This window comes from Enoplosus armatus, chromosome 2, assembly GCF_043641665.1.
Source record: "Enoplosus armatus isolate fEnoArm2 chromosome 2, fEnoArm2.hap1, whole genome shotgun sequence".
In the NCBI taxonomy this organism is placed as follows: Eukaryota; Metazoa; Chordata; class Actinopteri; order Centrarchiformes; family Enoplosidae; genus Enoplosus; species Enoplosus armatus.
In genome coordinates, this window is record NC_092181.1 from 28,148,700 (window position 1) to 28,172,084 (window position 23,385).

Here is a 23,385-nt window from a genome sequence, read left to right on the forward strand (position 1 = left end):
GTCTCTGTGTTGATGCACTTTGTGTTTGTCACATGTTGTCATGAGTTTACAGACCGTTCTTCCTCCCAGCTTCAACAATGAACCTGTTTTCCTTCTTTTTAAAGCTTCGGTGTTCCTGCAGTTTGGACTTTGCGGCGCTCTGTCACTGTCTGACCGGCAGCACTGCGGCTCAGACCGGCTCTCTGCTCTCACGTCATGCTGATGTTTCTGGATTTGGATTTGAAGGTTTGAGGATGTGACGGCTGTCGGTCAGACGAACACAGACACCCGCAGCGTCTGTCAGTGTCTAAAGACGGAGGGAGAAAGTCTCTTTGACCTCATCTGGACGTGACTTTTAATACAACATCCAAACTGATTACCTCAGTATTAAGCTGAGGAGTAAGCAGTGACATCTGGTGGCTGTAACCAGACATGGCAGCTGAGAGCTGATGACGCAGCCCTTAATTAACAACAAGATTCAGACTGAACATGAGCTAACCCTAACCCTCATTTGACATGTTTAGCCACTAAAACCGGAGACAATGTCCTATATGAAGAGAAATATCAATGCACGTGAATGAAGGCAAGGGGGGAACTAACAGTCCAACAGCATGGCAGCATGGTGCTGTGGTCTCCTCGGGAGCGAAGGTTGGGTTTCTACAAAAACCTGCAGAATGAATGACACTCCCATCAGCCTCAGCTGTACTTTGTATTTATTGCTAATTAGCAAATGTTAGCATGCTACCACACTAAACTAAGATGGTGAACATTGTAAACATTATACCTGCTTAGCATCAGCATATTAGCATTATTAGCGTCATTGTGAGCATGCTGACGTTAGCATTCAGCTCAAAGCGCCGCTGTGTGAGCACTGCCTCACAGGGCCGCTAACGTGACTGCAGACACCTGGTCTGGTTCTTATTTCATCCACTGCACAGAAACAGGAAGCCATTTTGTTCTCCGCAGAGGTGACACGTTCTTAGGTTAACATCATCTACGGCCAATCAGAACTCCTGTTGCTGCCCTGTTACGTTTGTGTTACAGTTTTCCTTCAGGTTGACAACGCTGCCTGATTTTAGGAGGGAGCCCCGATGACGGCAGAGGACCTTCTGAACACTCTGAAGGATTTAAGAGACGAGGAATTCAAGGACTTCAGATGGTTTCTGCAGCAGCCCGACATCCTGGAAGGCTACCAAACCATCAAAGTGTCCAAGCTGGAGACGGCAGAAAGGCGGGACACGGTGGATCTGATGGTGAACGCCTATGAACTTCATGGAGCTCTGAAGGTCACCGAGAAGGTTTCAGAGAAGATAAACAGGAACGACCTGGTGCAGAGTCTGTCAGACTCCAGCTCAGGACCAGAAGGTCAGTCGCACTTTTTACTCGTGTTTTCAGGTATAGTTGATACAGCTGAGGTGAATATTTTTAGACCTACACTATAAATGATTATTATTTCTTATCTTTATTGTCTGGAGTTTTTATTGTTTTCTTCTGAATATTTGATGTTGAATTGAGTCTGTGTATGAAATGTGTTTCATAAATGCAGCTGTTTTGTCTTAATGGTGGATGTGAGTGACGGTTGATGAAGATCATTGATGAGGAAGCTTCTGAAGGTTCATCCTGACTTTGTTTCTTCCTCCAGGGTGGAACATGGTGGAGAGCAGAGGCTGAAACCTGCTCTGAGGAAGTGTAAGTGTGTGTTGACTTTGATTCATGAAAACAAGGCAGCACATGTTAAAGTAGTCTCAGTCAAAAGCTCGTGGATCTGCATTCAACTCTCAGTTGGACAGAAGATCCAAAAAGATGAGTCCTTGAGAAGTTTGGCTCTAATTAACAAAGCAACAAATAAAGCCATCAGGTGTGTTGGAGGATAAACTGCTGCTGTATCGTGTCTCGTTCTCTCCATCAGACGCCTGTGAACTCACACTGGACACAAACACAGTCAACAGAAACCTCCACCTGTCTGACAACAACAGGAAGGTGACGTTAGTGACGGAGAAGCAGCCGTATCCTGATCATCCAGAGAGGTTTGACTTCTGGCCTCAGCTGCTGTGTAGAGATGGTCTGACTGGTCGCTTTTACTGGGAGGTGGACTGGAGAGGACTGGTTTATATATCAGTGACTTACAGAGGAATCAGAAGGAGAGGAAAGAGTGATGACTGCAGGTTTGGAGGAAATAATCAGTCCTGGAGTCTTTTGTGCTCTGATGATGGAAGTTCCTCTGTCTGGCACAATAACAGAAGATCAGTCCCCCCCCCCCCTCTTCCTCCTCCTCCTCCTCCTCCTCTCACAGAGTATCAGTGTATGTGGACTGTCCTGCTGGCACTCTGTCCACCTCCACACCTTCAACACCACGTTCACTGGTGTTGAAGATGTGGAGGTGGATCAGAACAGATCATAACAGCCCCCCCACACACACACCTACCAGAACCACCGGTCGGAACTGTTTTAAGTCCACAGCAATCTGGTTGCACGGACAGGAGGAGGCTCAACAGACTGTCCGCTGGACTCCATTGAGGAGGTGGGGGAGAGGAGGATGTTAGCCAAGCTGACATCCATCATGGACAACACCTCTCACCCCCTGCACGAGACTGTGGGGGCCCTGAGCAGCTCCTTCAGCAGCAGACTGCTACACCCACGGTGTAAGAAGGAGCGCTACCGCAGGTCGTTCATGCCTACGGCTATAAGACTGTTTAACTGCACATAAATCTGCACAATCTGTACAAACTTTATATTTTCCTTGTATATATTTATTTTTGTCCCCCATATTTATTATATCTGTATTTATTATTTGTATATTGTTTTTCTTTTTTAAATACTTCTAATTCTTATCGACACAGTGCTGTCTGCTGTGTGTTTCTGCACCTTTCTGTCTTTGCTGCTGTGACGTGTAAATTTCCTGCTGTGGGATTAATAAAGTCTAAATCTAGTCTAGTCTGCCTGTCTGTCTGTCTGTCTGTCTATCAGCCTGTCTGTGTTTGTTATAAACTCCCCTGTCGTCTCTCTGCAGCTGTTTTCTGTCTGTTGGACGTGTTAGCGTCTCATCCAGCAGCGACACCTCACCGGTGCTGATGGCCTCAGACGTGACCTCTACAGGTGTGGCAGCTATTTCGTTTGTATCTATGAAGAACAAGAATTCGTAGCTTCGTACAGTGTTGTTACACGAACGGATGTCGTTATGTAGAACTGACCTCATGAAGTAGTTTAAACTGAACTTAAACTTTTAAACTGAGTTTAAACTGAACAAGAACTCCTCCTGAGCTTCACTCGGCAGCTTGTTCATTTTAACATGCAGATAAAAGTCACTGTTGGCACTTTAACTTGTGTCTCTTCACTCTCTTCTGTCTTTTTCTTCAGTCATCATCTTCATCTTTTCTCATCTTCCTGTTTTCAGCCGTCCCTAGAGGCTCGATGGGTGCTGACGTCTGTCCGTCCACCACTTTGGTTCAGTCTGAAATATCAGGCGTTCTGGACGTTGTGGACGCTGTATATCATCTGCAGTAAACTGTGCTGGTCTGAGGTCTGCGTGAAGCAACACATTCTTCTTTTATAAGTATAAATAAATATGTGGGAAGTGGTGTATGCAGGTTTTTATACATCTGAACTCTGGTTTTGAGGTTTTAGGAGCTTCGTTGAAGTTGTTCTAGAAGTCTCTCTGGTTGAGTCCGCTACTTCTGTCAGATAAACCGAGGACCTTGTGGGGTCTGCAGGTCTCTGGATGTCACCTTCTCCATGTGGACCGAGTGGAAAAATCTCTGCTGTGAAGGTTGCACAGATGTCGTGTGTGTGTGTGTGTGTGTGGGGGGGGCACTTATCCAGCATTCCTGCCTGTTGTGGCCCATCGGCGTCACCAGGCTGCTGTTCGCTGTTAGCCGTTATCTCCCCCACGTGTCGGCGGGGACGAGGAGCTGCTGGATGGCCCCGGGCCCCTCAGAGCCTTGTATGGCCATGGCCCGCTGGGAGAGGGACGATAAGCAGCTCCCAGGCAGCTCTGCGGCCATGTTTAGAACAACGTCTGTTTCTGTTAAATTTAGAGCAGTTATCGGACGCAGCTCTCCGTCCTGAACTCACTCTCTTCTGCTGCTGCTGTCCGGACCAGAGGTGAGTACCGGCTCAGAGGGGGGACCAAAAGGAGTTCATTCATCAGGAGCCACGGGGGCTCTGTGATGCTGCTGTGATGTAGGAGTACTGTTGGTGATGGTGGCTGACTGATGCTGATGCTGTGGTGGTGTTGTGGTAGTGTTGTGGTAGTGTGTTGTGGTAGTGTTGTGGTAGTGTTGTAGTAGTGTTGTAGTAGTGTTGTGGTAGTGTTGTAGTAGTGTTGTGGTAGTGTTGTGTTGTGGTAGTGTTGTGTTGTTAAAATGATTTTAATGGATAAATCTGCTCTTCAACCTTAAAGCAGTCTGCAGCAGGTTCAGACAGAGCGACCTCTAGTGGTGCTCAGGAGACACAAACGGCCGACAAACATTTTGATGACGTTGTGACTGACATCGAGGTACTTTTAACCCTCTGATCTCCGGCTCGTATGGGACAGTTCTGGTTCTATCGGAGGTCTAGACGAGGTCTCGAACATCACATCAGCTCCCCTCATCCTCTCTGACCCTTTAAAAGCCGCAGACAGTTTAGAGTCCATGCGGTCTTCTTCAATTTAATCAACGTGCAGACAACAAGTTATTACATATCAGAGACTGACGCTGACACAGAGAGATGGCTGATGGGTAATTTGACCACACACACACACAGACCTCCGTGATTCAACATCACAGAGGGAAGCGAACCTACTTCTGTCTGCTGTGTTACATAATACAGTTCATCTCTGCACACACACACACACACACACACAAACACACACACAAACACACACACACACACACACACACACAGAAACACACACACAAACACACACACACACACACACACACACACACACAAACACACACACACACACACACACTCTCTAGATTCGAGCGAATCTCTGTGAGGAAATGAAATGGGAGGTTTTAATGTCTAAATGTGCATTAAGGACCTTTTTAGCAGCAGAAGAAACTAAACGAATGCATTTGATTTCAGTGCAGTGAGGACGCTGTCCACGCTGAGGACGCTGTCCACGCTGAGGACACGTTATATTTCTCAGGTGTTGAAATGTGTGAACTCTGACAAACTCACTGAGACAGTTTCATCCAAGTGAAACAAAACCTTTAGCTACATTTCCAGAAACTCATGAAAATACAATGTGACCTGCTGCTTGTTTCTGTGTGTGGAGCTAATCAACAGCTGGAGGATGCTAATCAACAGCTGGGGGAGCTAATCAACAGCTGGATGAGCTAATCAACAGCTGGAGGATGCTAATAAACAGCTGGAGGAGTTAATCAACAGCTGGAGGAGCTAATCAACAGCTGATATAATATCCAGAATGAGGTTCTGTGCTCATAACTTGTGTGTGACTTAATGCTAACGGTATTTTTTAAAATGCTAACGTTGTAATTCAATGCGTTAGCTCTCTGGAGCTGACGGGTCAGGGGAGACGTGTAGTAAAATGTTTCGGAAATGCAAAGTGCTGCATACAAATGTACCTTTAAATTGTATATTTTTACTGGTTTCCAGCCAGTTGTCCTTGTATAAGCTGTCATGACACCGTAGCAGCATGTTTTCTCCAGTGAGCACACATCAACAAGCTTTTACACTCACAGGTTCTTTAAAGACTTTTCCTTTTCCTCTTGAAAACCAGTAGAATTATTATGTAGTTTGGAGTTGGAGATTCAAATGGTGGCGTGTTGACAGAGAGAGATACAGGGAGGAGGAGGAGGAGGAGGAGGAGGAGATGAAGAAGGCAGAGTTGGATCATCACAGTCATATTGTTGAACAGACAGCAGTGTGGTGGTTTAGTCTGTTTCTCGTCTCCACATCATCTGACAGGCTTTTATAGTTTATCTGGAGGAGACGGTTTATTAACAGGATGAAAACTCTTCTCTTGTTTTTGTGGAGATTCTGATAAAAACGTCCTTCGGGGATTTTTTCTTTTGTCAGATACTGAAACTGTTTGAGTGACGGTAGGTTTCCGATTTTCTACTGACGCTTCAATTCACCACACTGATACTGCAGTATGAGCAACATAGTGCTTTATATATAGTCTGATGTGCAACAGTGTGTAAGATATAATACTGTACTAGAGCAATACATTTTATATAATACAGGATGGCAGTATATCGTATAGTGATGTTATAGTATTACTGACACATCAAATTATTTATTGTGTCCTTAAAATGTATGTGAGTTTTAGAAAAAGTCGTTTCAAATTCTCACTTAAATGAAAAATATAATTTCAGTACAAACACCACCATAACTTCTAAATACTACCACAAGACTACCTTTGTGTAATCATCCGTAGAGAAAGATTGTTCAACATTGTTAAAACCAGTATTAATTATATGTATATATTATATATATATATGTGTGTATATATACATATATTATATTTATTTTGTTTTAAAATCACTTCCTATGTGAGCACTCACAACAGTAACATTCACAGTTAGATCCCAGAGAAGGAAAGAAGTTACAGTATTTGCTCTGTGAGAAGCCTGAAGTGGAGCCGGAGCTTTGACGTGTCGGTGTCGTCCATTCAAGTCCAGTTCTAAACATGATCAGAAACTAAAAGTACTAAAGTCTCCTCCTGTCTTGCAGGTTTAAGGCTCGAGTATCACCATGAGCCCGGCCGGGACCTCATCGCAGTTTTCCACCTATCAGCTGCTTTTCTTGTTGACCCTCATCTCAATTGAACTTCCATATTCTGCAGCAGGAGGCTCCACTCTGACCCTCGACACCAACAACACACTCGCCAACCGCACCAAATGTGGAGGAGCTACCAGCTGCATTGAAGGCGTTATTTTGCCAGTATGGAAGCCAGAAAACCCGGTCTTCACCGACCGCCTCGCCAGAGCCACCATTTACTTTGTGGGGTTGGCGTACATGTTCTTGGGTGTCTCCATCATCGCTGACCGTTTCATGGCATCCATCGAGGTCATCACCTCCCAGGAGAGACAGATCACCATCAAGAAACCGAACGGTGAGAAGATCACCACGACGGTGCGCATCTGGAACGAGACAGTGTCCAACCTGACCCTGATGGCACTGGGTTCCTCTGCCCCAGAAATCCTCCTGTCAGTCGTGGAGGTTTGCGGTCACAACTTTGACGCCGGTGAGCTGGGCCCCAACACCATCGTAGGAAGTGCTGCCTTCAACATGTTTGTCATCATTGGCCTCTGTGTATCTGTCATTCCTGACGGAGAGACCAGAAGGGTGAAGCACCTCAGGGTGTTCTTCGTCACCGCCACCTGGAGTGTCTTCGCGTACACCTGGCTTTACCTGATCCTGGCCGTCTTTTCTCCAGGTGTTGTTGAGATATGGGAGGGGCTTCTCACACTCTTCTTCTTCCCCATTTGTGTTGGATTCGCTTATGTGGCCGACCGTAGACTTCTTTTTTACAAATACATGTACAAACGATACAGAGCAGGGAAGCAGAAAGGAATGATCATCGAAACAGAGGGAGAACCAGAGCTTCCCTCGAAGGTCGACATCGAAATGGACGGGAAAATGCTCAACTCCCACGGAGAGGAGACAGGGTTTGATTTTAAGAATCTGGATGAGGAAGAAGCCCGCAGAGAGGTGGCCAGGATCCTGAAGAAGCTGAAACAGAAACATCCTGAGAAGGAGATGGAGCAGTTGATGGAGTTAGCCAATTACCAAGTTTTAACCCAGCAACAGAAGAGTCGGGCTTTCTACCGTTGTCAGACGACCAGGGTCATGACAGGAGCAGGCAACATCCTGAAGAAGCATGCTGCTGACCAAGCCAAGAGAGCCACCCAGCATGATATCTGCTCCGAGGTTTCAGTGAATGATTTTTCCTCCAAGGTGTTCTTCGACCCTGGTACCTACCAGTGTCTGGAGAACTGTGGCAGTGTGGCACTGAACGTGGTGCGACGTGGTGGAGACCTAACGAGCACAGTCTCAGTGGATTACCGGACTGAAGATGGCACTGCAAACGCCGGCTCAGACTACCAGTTCACCAAAGGAACTATTGTGTTTAAACCAGGCGAGACCGAAAAGGAAATCCGTATTGACATAATTGATGATGATATCTTTGAGGAAGACGAGCATTTCCTGGTTCACCTCAGCAATGTGAAGGTCGTATCAGAGGGCACTGGCTCAGACGAGTGCGAGGCAAACCATGTGGACAGCCTCGCAAGTTTAGGTCTGCCGTGCACGGCCACCGTCACCATCTTTGACGACGACCACGCAGGGATCTTTACGTTCGAGGAGCCAGTGGTGACCGTGAGCGAGAGCATCGGGGTGATGGAGGTGAAGGTGATCCGGACCTCGGGAGCTCGCGGTGTTGTGGTGGTGCCATACAAAACCATGGAGGGGACGGCTAAAGGAGGAGGCGAGGACTTTGAGGACACACATGGGGTCCTGGAGTTTGAGAACGATGATATCTTGTAAGTACAAATCTTCTCACAAATCTCCAGTGCTGAAGTATTGAATCATGAAAATGAAAAGTGGCTGGGAGTGATGATTTCTCTGTAAGGCATTGTGGGTATTGTACTTTGTTAATGTCAAAACCCAGAAGTTAGAATGTCAGTTATTATGGCAAATCTCAATATATCAACAAGTATATCTAATTCCAAGAGGATGATTTCTGACTATGTTGATTACTAGTGTTCCCCTCGTGGTTCCTTGTCTGTGAGGTGACATTTAGAAATGGCACCAAGATAATAAATTAGGAAGATAATCCTGGTCAGTGTGTCAATGTAGGTTAAGAATGGGTTGATTAGTCCATACACACACAGTCCTTGGACATTCATGGGGCCATGGTGGACTACAATGTAAGCAATCCTTCCCTGAATCAACAAACACAGTGTGGTGTGGGGTTGGGAGGGAAAAAAAAGACATGTTTAGTCAACAGTGATGAGTCATTATGTCTTAAACAACTTGTGTGTCCAGTTATTTGTGAATGGGGCCAACATTGACAAGTGCTGAAACGTGTCCACCAACCAGCCACACACAAACTGTTGACTGGATGATTCAGCGAAACCTCAGATTACAATAAATGGCGTTTTGAACGGGCATAACAATGTACAATGACATGCATGCTAATTACAGTGTGGTTAAGGTGGTGGAAATATCATGATGACAGTTTCAAAATGGCAACATAAATTACTCAACTTTGACAGGATGAAAACTCCATCACACAGGATTAATTTAAATAATGAGTTACACATTTCAAAATCTTGTTGTGGTCGCACTGAATTTTACAGTTTGATTCCTTTTTAAGATTCATACAATCCAACCGCCAAAACAAAATTCAAAGATGCTGAGCCGCCTTCAGTCATCACCGTGCGCTCTCAGCAGCTCAGCGAACTGATCAACTTCCTCTTGGTGGAAGTTGCTGGAGATGAATGCAGCCTGAGAGGAAGACTGCTGAAAGAGTTCTCCCACCCTCACTGCATGTTTGAAGATAATGCAGTAAAAAACTGTTCTCTTAGTTCTAAAGATAGAAATAAAACATTACTTATTGAGTTTAAAGGTTCATTGCTGAAATTTTAAATTAGTTTGATTATTTTGTCAACATTGACATAACATTTTACAACATTTTAACATATCAAGGAAGTTATAGGTGATTTGTGCATTATTGAACACTGTATTGAACAATGTGGTCCCAAAATGTCTTTTAGTGTGTGAGTGTTGTGGATTGAAGCGTACGTGATTGGTTAATGTAGTGAGCTAACAGCTGGTTGGCTGGTGATTGATCCTGAAACTCGAAACGACACCTGAGTTTTGGTACCAACACCCAAACTGTATTTTGCAGTCTTTTAGACACTTTGAGGAACAAAACGTGTATTTTCACAAAAATATATTTTTATACTCTCATGTTGTCTGAACACAAGCAGCCGTGATTTAATTAATTTAGTAAAATTATATATCTAATGAGAGACAGTTGGTTTCTACAATGAAAATATTGAGCATCAAAATGCAGCAGTCATTTTTGTAGTCCTTTTAAATCGGCAGCCGACTGTGTGGTAGTAAGTATTGAACCTGGTGCTACAGTAGCTCCGCCTCCACACGGTCATGTGACTGCTAGCTTCAGGTTTACATGCCTCACATAGTGGCTGCAGACGGACTGTTTCCATGTCTGCGGGCAGCAGGAATGTAATGACAACACATTTATTTCCAGAGCATAAACACGGCCGCTGGCTGTGAAGGAGGCGGACGGCGTCTTGAAATGGAAAAGGTGCCATGCTCATTCTTTGTTTCAGTTTATTAATGAGGACGCTGTCCTACATTCACACAGAATGAGCTGCTGGGAGAGCCTTATATAGACCGATCAAGGCATCAGCTGGATACTACCAGTTAGCACAGTCTGATACAGAGGACCGACCCATCAGCCGGACAACATATTCACTGATATTGACCCATCACTATCAGTATCTCCATGTACCCTTAAATGCTGTAGTTGGAACTGGCTGTTTTATATTGTGTTGCAGAAGCAGAGCAGGTCCTCACACTGCTGCTAACCTCAGTATGTCATTTACACTCCAGTTTATTAGGTACGCCTAATGTATGTAATGTAAGTCCTCCTTCATGGACTTTATAATGTTCAGTTTGTGCTGCTGGTGAACTTATACTGAGAGGTGTTTGTGTTATTTAGTCTACCCTCGAACTATTCTATGATAGCGATGCATGATGGGAAGTCTTAGTTTACTTAATGAGTTGGGTGAACTCTCTGCAGTTCATTCATTTAGAGTCAAAAGCCATCAAGTCAGAAAAACTCATGTTTAGAGGCTCTGAAAATGTGGAAGTGGAATTAAACTGGAATTAAACTGAAATTAACCTTAAAGGTGGAGATAAAGGATTATGTCCACACATGAATGACTCTAACAGCTTGATGTGAGGCTTCAGAGTTATCTCAAGAAGAAGGAGAACAACAAACCAGTTACATCTGAGCCAGTTTCCATGATGTATCTTCATCGTCGATCATCATCAAAAGTCATCATTTTATTCACATTTCTAACTCAGTCGGATATATTTGATAGTCGAGGATCTTTGGGTCTGAACAGAGTGACGGGAGCTTCACACTGATGCTGTTTATGTGGACCGGAGTATTTGAGCCTGATCGGGTTTCAGCAGAGCTCCTTGTGTGACACGAAGCTACAGTTTCCAGCGAGTATTTATGGAGCGAACAACGAGTTCAGCTCCAATTAGCTTCCATCTTCCATCAAAGCTCTGGCAGTGAACTAACAGCCGTCACATCTGATTGGTCAGGAGCTAACAGAAAGTGTTGATTTTACTATTTTATTATTTTTGTGCAGGTTAAACAAGATATAATTAGTCAACTTTGGAGGATTTATCTTTATACTAATTATCTTCCACTAGCTCATTTTGTTTTCCAACTTTAGTTTCTTTCAATTTTAATTTAGTTCCCAGCTGGCTAACGTGATAGCAGTTAGCTCGTCAGCTACAGTATTTCACCAACTAGGCCTGTGAGTCGTCACCATGTCATCATGTCATGTCAGCAACTGTGAGCTGGACTTCAGACTTTATTTCACGTAGAGTCAAATCAAAGAAGTCCAACTTTCAGTGCCACAATTTGAATACTTATATCCACAATCAAAGAACAACTAGTTTGACTATTACGTTTTTAGCCATGCAATTGGTTGGTCCATCACTTTGGTCCAGACTGAAATAATAAAACTATTACAGACATTCATGTTCCCCAGACAATGAATCCTACTGACTTTAGTGATCCTCTGACTTTTACCTCTAGCACCACGTTGACATTTGACATCTCAACAGCTGTTGATGGACTGTGATGAAATGTGGTTCAGACCTTCATGGTCCCCTCAGGATGAACTGTGATAACTCTGGTGATCCTCTGACTCTTCATCAGCGCCATCATCTGTCTCCACCGCAGACTGTATGTAAAGATGGCCGACGTGTCTCATCCACAGACTGTATATAAAGATGGCCGACGAGTCTCCACAGACTGTATATAAAGATGGCCGACGCGTCTCCACCACAGACAGTATATAAAGATGGCCGACGTGTCTCCTCCACAGACTGTATATAAAGATGGCCGACATGTCTCCTCCACAGACTGTATATAAAGATGGCCGACGAGTCTCCTCCACAGACAGGATATAAAGATGGCCGACGCATCTCCACAGACTGTATATAAAGATGGCCGACGCGTCTCCACAGACTGTATATAAAGATGGCCGACGCGTCTCCACAGACTGTATATAAAGATGGCCGACGCGTCTCCACCGCAGACTGTATATAAAGATGGCCGACGTGTCTCATCCACAGACTGTATATAAAGATGGCCGACGAGTCTCCACAGACTGTATATAAAGATGGCCGACGCGTCTCCACCACAGACAGTATATAAAGATGGCCGACGTGTCTCCTCCACAGACTGTATATAAAGATGGCCGACGCATCTCCACAGACTGTATATAAAGATGGCCGACGTGTCTCCTCCACAGACTGTATATAAAGATGGCCGACGTGTCTCCTCCACAGACTGTATATAAAGATGGCCGACGCATCTCCACAGACTGTATATAAAGATGGCCGACGCGTCTCCACCGCAGACTGTATATAAAGATGGCCGACGTCTCCACAGACAGGATATAAAGATGGCCGACGCGTCTCCACAGACTGTATATAAAGATGGCTGACGCGTCTCCTCCACAGACTGTATATAAAGATGGCCGACGTGTCTCCTCCACAGACTGTATATAAAGATGGCCGACGCATCTCCACAGACTGTATATAAAGATGGCCGACGCGTCTCCACCACAGACAGTATATAAAAATGGCCGACGCGTCTCCACTTCCTCCCACTGTACAAAAATGAAGCCAAAAACAAATTGGGAAAAATGGAGGGCGCACGGCTTATGACCTACACTGCCTGGGGCACACCGCCCACCTCCACCTGTGCGTGACGCTACCTCGCTGAACAACTGTGGCTCGCTCACCTGTGGTGCTGCAGCCCCGTCGGTCTATAATGACCATCAATACCTGAATGTTTCATTTCATAATTTTTATTTAGTTCAGACAGAGAAAGATTTACAGCCGTGTGCTCAATTATAAGTGTTGATTTAAAGAAACAATGATTGTTTTTTTCATGTCTGTGACATATTTAACAGATACAGACATTGAAACTGTAGTGATGGTGTAACGTTGGATGTATGGTGTCAGTGTGACTATCTAGTGAAACCTAGCCTTTCAGCTAACTCGGCTGCATTTAGAATTGTTTTAATATTACATTTGTTCATGTAAATTCTCGCCTTTCAAATAAAAAGTAACTTAAATTAATACTCCTTTCATTAGTTTTTAGCGTTATTTCTTTCTTTTTTCCAATTTTGGAGGGGTTGAAGTGGTTGTCGGGAGTTTATTGATGGTTCCTCTACAGCTCCACTCTGACTCTTCTCTCAAACCATTCTTTGGTGAGTGTGAATTGATTTCCAGCTCGGTGTCTCAGATGTCTTTTGTCGTGCTGTTAGTCCAAACCGGGCCGGCTCCTGGTGTGTTGGGCAGATAAACATCATGCAGCCCTCTTCCTTATTAGGGCAGCCTGTGTTAGGCAGCAGCAGGATCCTGCTCATCGTCGGGGGCTCAGCCCATAAAGCAGACAGATGACTGCAGCCGGTTCCTCTCAGAGCCGACCACAGGGGAGGTCGCTGCTGGCCGGCAGCCACTTCTCCTGATCACGCTTTTTATTTCAACTTCTGTCTGTTTCCCTCCACAGAAAACTGATCAGGCTCTTGTAAAACTGCAGAGACTTACTGTGGAGTTTAGACTGTCGTACTGCACATAAAGCTGCACGAATCACTGTGTTTTATGTTAACATTAAATCAGATGACTCTGTTACAGTAAAGTGTCTCTGGTAGTTGTGAACTCAAAGAATTCTCACCAGCTCTGCTTTTAGCTTCTAGTTTTGGTTTTCTGGCACATTGACTCAAACATGGCAACGATGTCCCCCTTAAAACATAAAATGTCTCGTCACTACAACCTCTTGTACCCAACTGTCGCCTCTACAAAAGCTGTTGGCTGGTACCTAGTTACTTTGCACTGGTGTCTGTTTGTAGACTTAGAGAGATAAATGCTACTGTTTCTTAAAAAAGTTTGTCGGTCAATAAACCATCATAATCTAAAATGTAATCCAGCAGGTTGTAGATAGCAGTGCTAACCAACAGCTAATGTTATCAGATAATGAATAAGAGTCATATTTCTAAGAACTTCACATCTTAATTAGTCCTGTCTCAAAATGAGCAAACAATTCTTTTCTACTGATACTTTAGCTTGAGTTTGACTCGTATTAGGTCTACACTGGTACGTATCGCCTCCAGGAAATAGTCATATCCTCGCACTCTGAAGTCCAACACGACAAATTCTATCATCTTCCACCTACTAACTGTCGGCCATGTGAATGGAATAATTCAGGACTGTGTGACAAATTTTTTAGATTCGGATGAATTGTCAAGTTGTTTGAAGCCGACGTCAAGAAAAATAATAATTAAAATATTTTATATTATTTTATTCCTGCTGTAGCTGTAAACAAACATTGATCAGGAATGTAATTGGTTGCTGTAAAACAAAATCGGTGAAGGATCTTTAAGTAAAACTGCAGGACTTTTACTTTCACATTTCATCAGGATACAGATTCTTATTCTCAAGGAACAGAGTTACGTTCATTTCCCACCTCATGACTATGACATGAGAACGTCTTGTGTCCTGGAGTCACAGAGACAAAACCTCCAAACCATCAATCTGCTGATATTAAATAAACATGGAAATGGACGAAGGCGATTTTCTGTTTCCACGCTGCTGGCACACACACACACACACACACACTCTCTGTGTATCTGTCCAATGAGGGCCCCTGTAGCCTGCAGCCCAGTGAAGCCTCCAACGCTTGAAGGCAGAACAAACTGTGTCATCAGGCTTCTTCATGTTGGATCATCGAATCATCTGTGACCTAAACAAACTTTGGGCTGAAACCCATCACTAATCTTTATGATTACCACCTCCGACTGTAAACAGGGTCTCAGGTCTCAGGTCTCAGGTCTGTGTCTCAGTATGCACACCAGGTTTTCTAGCATGTGCTGGCTAAACAACTTTTACGTAAATGAATGGGCGCCATCTTGGCTTCTGGTGCACATATATACATACATATATATATATATATTCAGTAGACAGTCTTCGTCTGTGGTGCCTGCAGCGTCGTGTGGTCTCAGAAAAGTTATCCAAAACAAAGAATGGGGTTGGGGGGTGGGGGGTTTCTCTAAATGTTGATTAGTGTCGTTTCCTTCAGTCTCCACCACCTTGTGTTCACCCTGTCCTCTTCATCACGCCTCAGACTTCACACTTCTCCCACTGCAACTTTTCTATCTGTTGTTTTTTTCTGTTTCAGCAAAACTATTCAGATCAATATAATTGATGATGAAGAATATGAGAAAAACAAGAACTTCTTCCTAGAGATCGGAGAGCCTCACCTGCTGGAGATGAGTGGGAGGAAAGGTGGGGGTGCCGCCTTCCCGTCCTCTAGCCCCGCCCCCTGTAACCCCGCCCACATCACTAACGACCTGTAAACTCTGTTAATCCAAACTCCCTCAAGGCCTCACAGGGAAACACCAGCAACAATCTGACGTCGATATTTAGTCACAGCCAAGGTCAAAGTCACTGCAGTTGGAAACGAAATAAATCGTCAGTTACTGAATTGAATGCTGTGAACACAGATGAAACACATATATCATCACAGTACAAGACAGTCACGTTTCTTTCATGGTGATTTGAACCTCAGAGAGTTCCCTCCTCCCTGCAGGCCACATGAGGTGAGGTCATCTCCTCCTCATCCCCGTTACTACAGTGTTGCCACGGTGACTCAGACACCAGAGCGACGCAGTCCTGTCAGATTGCATCCACGAGTGTGTTTGAATGTGTGTCGGCGAACTAATGCATGACCCCTGACCTCTGACCTCCCCTCCCACTGTTGTTGTTTGTACTCTTTCGTCCGCAGGAAGACCATAGCTGTTAGAATAATTGACCATGGGGAGTACGATAAGCAGGCCAGCTTCTACATAGAGCTGCAGGAGCCATATTGGAACAGGAGGAGATGGACAGGTGTGAAGAGGCACCTTGACCTCTCTGATGACCTTTGACCTTTCCTTCATCCACCTTGAGGCGCTCTTTTCCTGCTTTTGTTCAGTTAACTCCTGTTGCTGTCGCTGTGCTGCCTCCTCCTTCACAATGCAATCAGCTGACCCCCTATTGGTCAGAGCTGTTATTGGAGGGACTTTAGGACCACTTAGGATTGGTTAGGGCTGGTCAGCTCTGTTTTGGACTGGTTAACATTAACTATGAGGATTAACCAGTCAAGAGACGTTGAGACTGGTTAAGACTTTTAACTGGGACATGGTGGGACAGACAGGCCTGGACATGTTTGGAGAGGCTGGGACGGTTTAGGACAGTTTAGTACAGGAGGTGACTAGTAGGGACTGGTTGGGACACATTAGAACAGGTTCAGACAGGTAAGGACATTTTACGAGACCGGTTACAACTGGTTTGAACTTGGAGGGACACATTTTAGGACAGGTCTGAACAGGTTAGGACAGGTTGGGACAGGTTGGGACAGGTGTACCTGTGTTAACAAGTATCCTCTATCTGTTAATTCCTGTGGTATTAAACCTGCCTGTGTCTGTTTTCATCTCACAGAGTTCTGGTTTGACTTTGTCCCAAATTTAACATGAAGTCCTAAACATCATCCGGGATTCACTTTGACATTAACAGTACAAAAGTATTTACAGGTTTTAACAAACAGTGACGTATTTCATGTTGTTTTCCTGTTCGTCATACATGGTAACTTCATCTTGATCTGATTGATGATGATTTGATACAAGTCTGGTATAACAACAAGTTCTTAAATCCAAACTTGTCAACATACTGGTTTATTCTCAGTTAGCTGGATCAGGACACCTGTAATTCTCAGAGGGATGGAGAAAAATGTTAATAAGATTTGAAATGAGAACAAGTAGGTTACTGAGGAACCAAAGTGAACTGCATCATCAGAGGGTCTGAGCTCCTCTGTCTTTATCGTCTTGCTTGTTTTCATCTCTTTTGTTATTCCGCTTCATCTTTCTCTTCTGTTTCTTCTCTTCAGCTGTGTTGCTTCAGGAAGCCGGTAAGTTGATCTAGATTTTCCCTTTTTCTTACTCATTCATTGTGTTTTTGTCGGCCTTGAGACACAGTCTCATGTTTTCTCCAGACTTTTGGATTGAAGTGAATAATGAGAGCAAATGTTTGACTTCTTGTTTCATATTTTCTAAACTTTTAGGAGGATTCATCAAAACCGGTAGGTGAACCCAAACACTTTGATTCTTCACGCTCTGCCTCATTTTTTAATGAACAATAAGTCATCCTTTTTCTCTGACTTCTTACCAGACAAACAGCTGTATGGTAAGACACCTCTCAGTGATTTCAACGTTTGCTTTAACGTGTTTCGACACTTAAAGCAACAACGTGTACATTAACAGAGACGCAGCACTTTATTGTCAGAGTGAACCCTCTCAGCCGGCTGTCATTCATCACCCGTACACTCCCTAATACGTTTAGATTTACAAATGTTTACTGAGTACTTTGTAGAGTTTGGACAATTGTCCAACCACAAACAAAACCAACCAATGTGATCAAATGTAAAACTATTTTTCAAATTAATACATCCCATTATTTAAAACTTAATTAAAGCCACATGACAGCCGAATATTCCATGTAAAAACCACATGAATGCACTGAAAATCCAGACGTCCGCACACACAAATGTAACACAATCCGCACACACACATACATAAATGCAAAAGCAAATATTATTAGATGTATGCACTTCAAGTTGGAAATATAAATATCAAATGTAGCTCACCAACTAGCCCTGCGAGTGACACAACGTCACCAAGACCCCTCCCTTCTCTCTCCCTTCATTTCACCTAATGACCAGAATCACAACTAATACTTCCTTTTTAATGGAAACAAGGCATTTAACGGCCTTTTACAAGCACTGAATCAAAGCATCTGTGTGCGTCAAATAGTTCAGTGAAAACACTCAAAATGAAAGTGTAACTGTTCAAAAAGGCCCGTGATGAGTTTCTGCCTGTTTGGAACATTGTAGTGTTTCTGTACATCATATTAACACATCTGTGCTTTGTCACATTACAACCAAAACATTTCTCACTCATAAACAATAACTAATGTGAACATGACACCACGGCGGCCCTCCAGCACAAAACATACAGATCTTCCACAAGCAGATGAGCCAGATGTTTAGTGACAATCCGCACACTGCAGTCAGCTAGCAGCATGTAACACACAGCTTCTCAAAGCGTTTAGTAGATCAACTTTTCCCAGTGTCGTCCAGCTGAACCTGACACAAGTCCAAACAGTTACAATCCAGACCAGGACTTTGACCAGGCACCATCACCAGCCTCTTTAACCGGACGAAGAGAATCGCTTCACTCACAGCTTGTTTTCTTTACAGCTGCTGCTGCTAGTGGGAATGTTGAGGAGTATTATGATTTCTAGAGGCACAATGCTGAACATCATCCGCACCTTAATTCACTGGCACGTTCACTCTTTACATCCACGTTCAGTGTGTCTCTGCAGAGAGGATGTGCTGGTTCTTTAGCTATTCTATGTCAGCAGCATTGCAGTTTCTACACATTACTTAGTCAGGTGAGTTTTTGATCTGTTGTCACAACAAGCTCATAATGTTTCCACAAAGCCCCCCTTTTGGAAGTTGTTGCTTTATTTTATCCATTACTGCCCACTAGCTTGCCAGGCTAATGCTAAGCACTGGCTGCGCTCTGCCTCTCCTCCTGCTGGCCAGAAGGCATTGCGTATCGGCAGAGAGAATTTTCTTGCTCTTATAATAAACGTCCTGATTGGGTCCCAACTACGCATCACGTTGCTGAACATCCACCATCCTGACTACATGCATTAACACTGCACGTGGACCACTGCTGACCTCACAGACCTTGAGGTCTGTGGTGTGATGATGCTCTTCACCGAGTGACTCGACCTCTGACCTCCTCAACCGCTGAGGTTGATGGGACATCATCTCCTCTGAGGTCATGTCACTGAGCATGCTGTGACATAATTCCTGTTGGTCATGTCAACATTTTTCTCCTCAGCTTCATGCAGAAATATGATGACACAGCAGCTCATATTATCATAATGTCAGATTATACACATATTACTCATCATGTTGTTGACGCTTGTTACAGCTTCATCATCAAATATCTAAATGAATGACGCTGGTGTTCCTCCATCCTGTTAAAAACTTTAGTTATTTAGATTTTTACAGAACTTTAGTTTAAATCCTTTTTTCAAGATGTTGTTTTAGTTGTTGTTGTTGTTGCTGTTGGATGGAGGCTGTGAGACTCTCACTTGATCACTTGTTCAGGCAGAGACGTCTACAGGAAAGTCCAGGGACGAGACCACCCCGCCCCCTCCGCCATCATTAACATCACAGGTACGTCTATCTGTATGTCCATCATCCATCCATCATCCATCCATCTATATGCCCACCCCTTAGTCCATCCATTCATCTATCTATCTGTCCATCCACCCGTCTGTCCAACCATCCATCCATGCCTCCATCCGTCTCTTCAACCATCCTTCCAACCATTTATCAGTTGTTCACCCATCAATCCATCTGTCTGTCTTTCAAGCCATCTATCCATCCATACATCCAACCATCTATCTGTCCATCTAGTCATCCTTCTGTCTGTCCATCCTTCCATCCACCCATCCATTCACGCATCCATCTGTTCATTGATATACATAGATACATACCCACCCATTAGTCCGTCATCCATCCATGTGTTCATTCATCTATCTATCCTTAAGTTTCTGACCATCCACCTGTCTGTCAAGTCATCATCCATCCATCCATCCATCCCACTCGTCTCGCGTGTTTCCCGAATCCTTGTTTACTGTGAAGCATCAGTGATCCTCACCATTAAACTCTCTCTCTCGCTCGCTCTCTCTCTCAGAGGAGGGGGGTGAGAAGGTTTTGACCAGGAAGGAGGAGGAGGAGAGGCGGATTGCGGAGATGGGCAGACCGATGCTGGGCGACCATGTCAAACTGCAAGTCGTCATAGAGGAGTCATACGAGTTCAAGGTGTTTGAACAGATCAGTTTCTGTTGAATTGATGTCATAATTAAAACATCAAAGTAAACATAAACAGTCAAATCTACAGCATACTGTCAGTTTTCAGACTGATCATCAGACAGGTGACCAAACTGATTTGTAAAAAGATCAGCAAGAACGTGTAAATGATTTGACCTGTTTCTGGGCCTTTAAACATGTAATTGTTTGGACTTCACTGTGTGGTTTCTTGTGGCCTGCTGTCTGTCAGAGCACCGTGGATAAACTCCTTAGGAAGACCAACCTTGCCCTGGTGATCAGGACTAACAGCTGGAGAGAGCAGTTTGTGGAAGCCATCACAGTCAGCGCTGGTAAGAGCTGGACCTCTGGTTGAAACTCTGGTTGTTTGAATTTCGGAAAAAAAAGCTTCAGCCTTGTTGCAAGGTGAGGTGCGGGGAAGCATGGTGAGACTCATGGAGGACAAAAAAACATCACACAGGCAGGGAGTTATGCTGAAAAAATTAGGTAGACTTTTATTCTCAGTCTCCAAAAAAACAAAAAAACAAACAAAAACAAACAAAAATGACACAAAAGAGAGTTAGAAAAAAAACACTTCTTACTCATTCACTGCTCAAACAATTCTGGTGCTGCTCTTCCTCAACCAGCCCCCTCTCTCTCTCATTGCACTCACATTTATAGTATGAGGCCCGCCTTGCCAGTTCAAACTGGCCTATCAGGTCAGCACTGTCATTTATCACACATCCTTTGACCAATCAAATTGGAGAACCCGCCCACTTCATACACCACATAAAAGGGCTATAGTTGAGGCGTGCTTACCAGCACAAGATGGCCTCCACAAAGGACTCAAACAGGTTATGGCTTTGCCAGCATGCCTTAATATATTCTTAAGAAAATCTTAATGATGTATTTCTAAATGAATGTTGAAACCATAAATTAAATAAAGAAAAGAAAGAAAATTGTATATGAGAATTCTTTCCACCTTTCTTAACCAAAGAGGGGGTTTAGCAAATAGTTGGTGAGGGAGTTGGTGCTTCCTCACAAGCCTGTAGATCTGGGGTAGTAAAACTGAGGACAGGTAAAAGTGTGGCAAAGGAAACGGGCTCCATTATTGACTTACATATAGATAAAAGTCATTGGACTTCAAACCGCACAAGCTTTAAATATAAATCAGTGTTGACTCCTGGCTCTGCCTCCCTCTCCTGCCCAGGTGATGATGATGACAATGAGTGTGGTGAGGAGAAGCTGCCCTCCTGTTTTGACTACGTCATGCACTTCCTCACCGTCTTCTGGAAGCTTCTGTTTGCCTTCGTTCCTCCCACCGACTACTGGAACGGCTGGGCCTGCTTCGTCGTCTCTATCTCCGTCATTGGCATACTGACGGCGGTGATCGGTGACCTGGCATCACATTTCGGCTGCACAGTCGGCCTCAAAGACTCCGTCACGGCTGTGGTGTTCGTAGCTTTGGGCACATCTGTACCAGGTCTGAAACCTGTTCCACTGTCCTCACTTTGAATTACAATACATTACTTTTATTTAGGCAGATGCTGTTTTCCAAAGGTACTTTAGACTAAGTAAGAATCAGAATTGACTATATTCATTTCGAGTCTGTTCAGCAGCCACGTTTTAACAAATTGGTGACAATAACCAACAATGATGTAGCATTGCACAATCACTGATTCACAGTTTGCTGCAACGTGATGGATCTCAAACATAGCATCTCCTCTCCACTGTATCTTTCCCTCAGACACCTTTGCCAGTAAGATGGCAGCCACCCAGGACCAATATGCCGATGCCTCCATCGGCAATGTGACAGGAAGTAACGCTGTTAACGTCTTTCTGGGTATTGGTGTGGCCTGGTCCATTGCTGCCATCTACCACTACTCCAATGGCAAGGAGTTCAGGGTCGACCCGGGCACGCTGGCCTTCTCCGTCACACTCTTCACCATCTTCGCCTTCATCTGCATTGCTGTCCTCATCTATCGCCGCCGGCCCGAGATCGGCGGGGAGCTCGGTGGACCCCGAGTCCCCAAGGTCCTCACCACCTGCCTGTTCTTCAGCCTGTGGTTAATGTACATTGTCTTCTCCTCGCTGGAGGCCTACTGCCACATAAAGGGCTTCTAAAAGTTCTGCCTCTGACGGTCCCGACAGGTTCTAACAGGTTCTTGATTAACAGTTCTGATGGATTTCTAAAGGTTCCAATAGGTTCCTGCATATTCGGACAGGTACCTATAATTTCTGTTTCTATTTGTCTAAATGTTGGGTGGATGTCTAAAGGTTCATTTCTGATGGCTTGGTTTAACACCTAATAGCTTTTTTGATGATCTGACAGGTTTCTTAACATTTTGAGGGTTAGCCAACCCCTAACCCATCTCTCAATATTCTAACTGTATAATTCTTTTAGGTTCTTTAAAGGTCTAACACGTTCAAAATATCTTTGATGGGTTTTGAGAGCTCCCAAAGGTTCCTGACGGATTCTACGTGTTCTTGACAGTCTTGATGGATTTTTATTATTCTGGAACCCTCAAGACTCCTGAAACTTCTTTTTGACTTACTCTGGTGTCCACATTGGACTGTTCTCTGGCTGCTGGTGACCTCCACTATTGGACTATCTTCATCCTCACATACCTCCTGAACATTTAAAGACATTTACCTGTATCATAAATCCTTCACCTGTACCTTTAAGCAATGTATAACATAAACCACAACCACAGTAGTAACGACAAACAGCTGTGGTGATGAAGGAGGCGGGACATGTTGTAGAATTCTGAAAACCTGCAGGACTTTTGATGTTAAAGGCGACTGGAGCAGTAGTGTTACACCGAAATGAATATCTGCACTGAGTTTGAAATATAGTTAATTTTGTGCGTAGGAGGATCCTGAGTTTGTTGTTGAAGCCGTTAAAGGTCTTTGCTGCACTGAGACCATGAACTCTTTAAAACAGAGACTCTACACTCGGAGCTGCTGCAGCAGTGGATTCAAAATGTTTGAGAAAATATAATTGTGTATGTTTGTGTGTGAATGCATACGTAACCTCAAAGAACACTGAGAAGAAGATGTCATGATGTTCTGTGATATGATTGGTTGTTTGGAAACAGCAGCCAACTGTAAAATGGATGCCTATTGGATGACGTAAACAGGAGAGCTGTTGCGTATCATCTGACAACAGAATGCAGTGTCTTTCCTTC

At 44.2% G+C, this 23,385-nt stretch overlaps 1 protein-coding gene across 19 annotated transcripts; it reads left to right on the forward strand.

Moving 5' to 3' along the window:
• Positions 1 to 6,684: 6,684 nt before the first annotated feature.
• Positions 6,685 to 22,321, forward strand: slc8a1a (solute carrier family 8 member 1a). 19 transcript variants are annotated; one of them, XM_070913968.1, is made up of 10 exons: positions 6,685 to 8,474; positions 15,455 to 15,561; positions 17,201 to 17,221; positions 17,375 to 17,392; positions 17,482 to 17,496; positions 19,493 to 19,561; positions 20,085 to 20,212; positions 20,451 to 20,550; positions 21,408 to 21,680; positions 21,945 to 22,321. In XM_070913968.1, exons 1-10 carry the CDS (start codon positions 6,685 to 6,687, stop codon positions 22,319 to 22,321), a joined length of 2,898 nt encoding a protein of 965 aa, XP_070770069.1. The 19 variants fall into 19 exon arrangements, with proteins under 19 accessions (XP_070770069.1, XP_070770077.1, XP_070770062.1 ...); XM_070913976.1 differs by lacking the exon at positions 17,482 to 17,496; XM_070913961.1 differs by lacking the exons at positions 15,455 to 15,561; positions 17,201 to 17,221 and adding an exon at positions 16,061 to 16,189 and having other exon boundaries at positions 17,373 to 17,392.
• Positions 22,322 to 23,385: the final 1,064 nt, after the last annotated feature.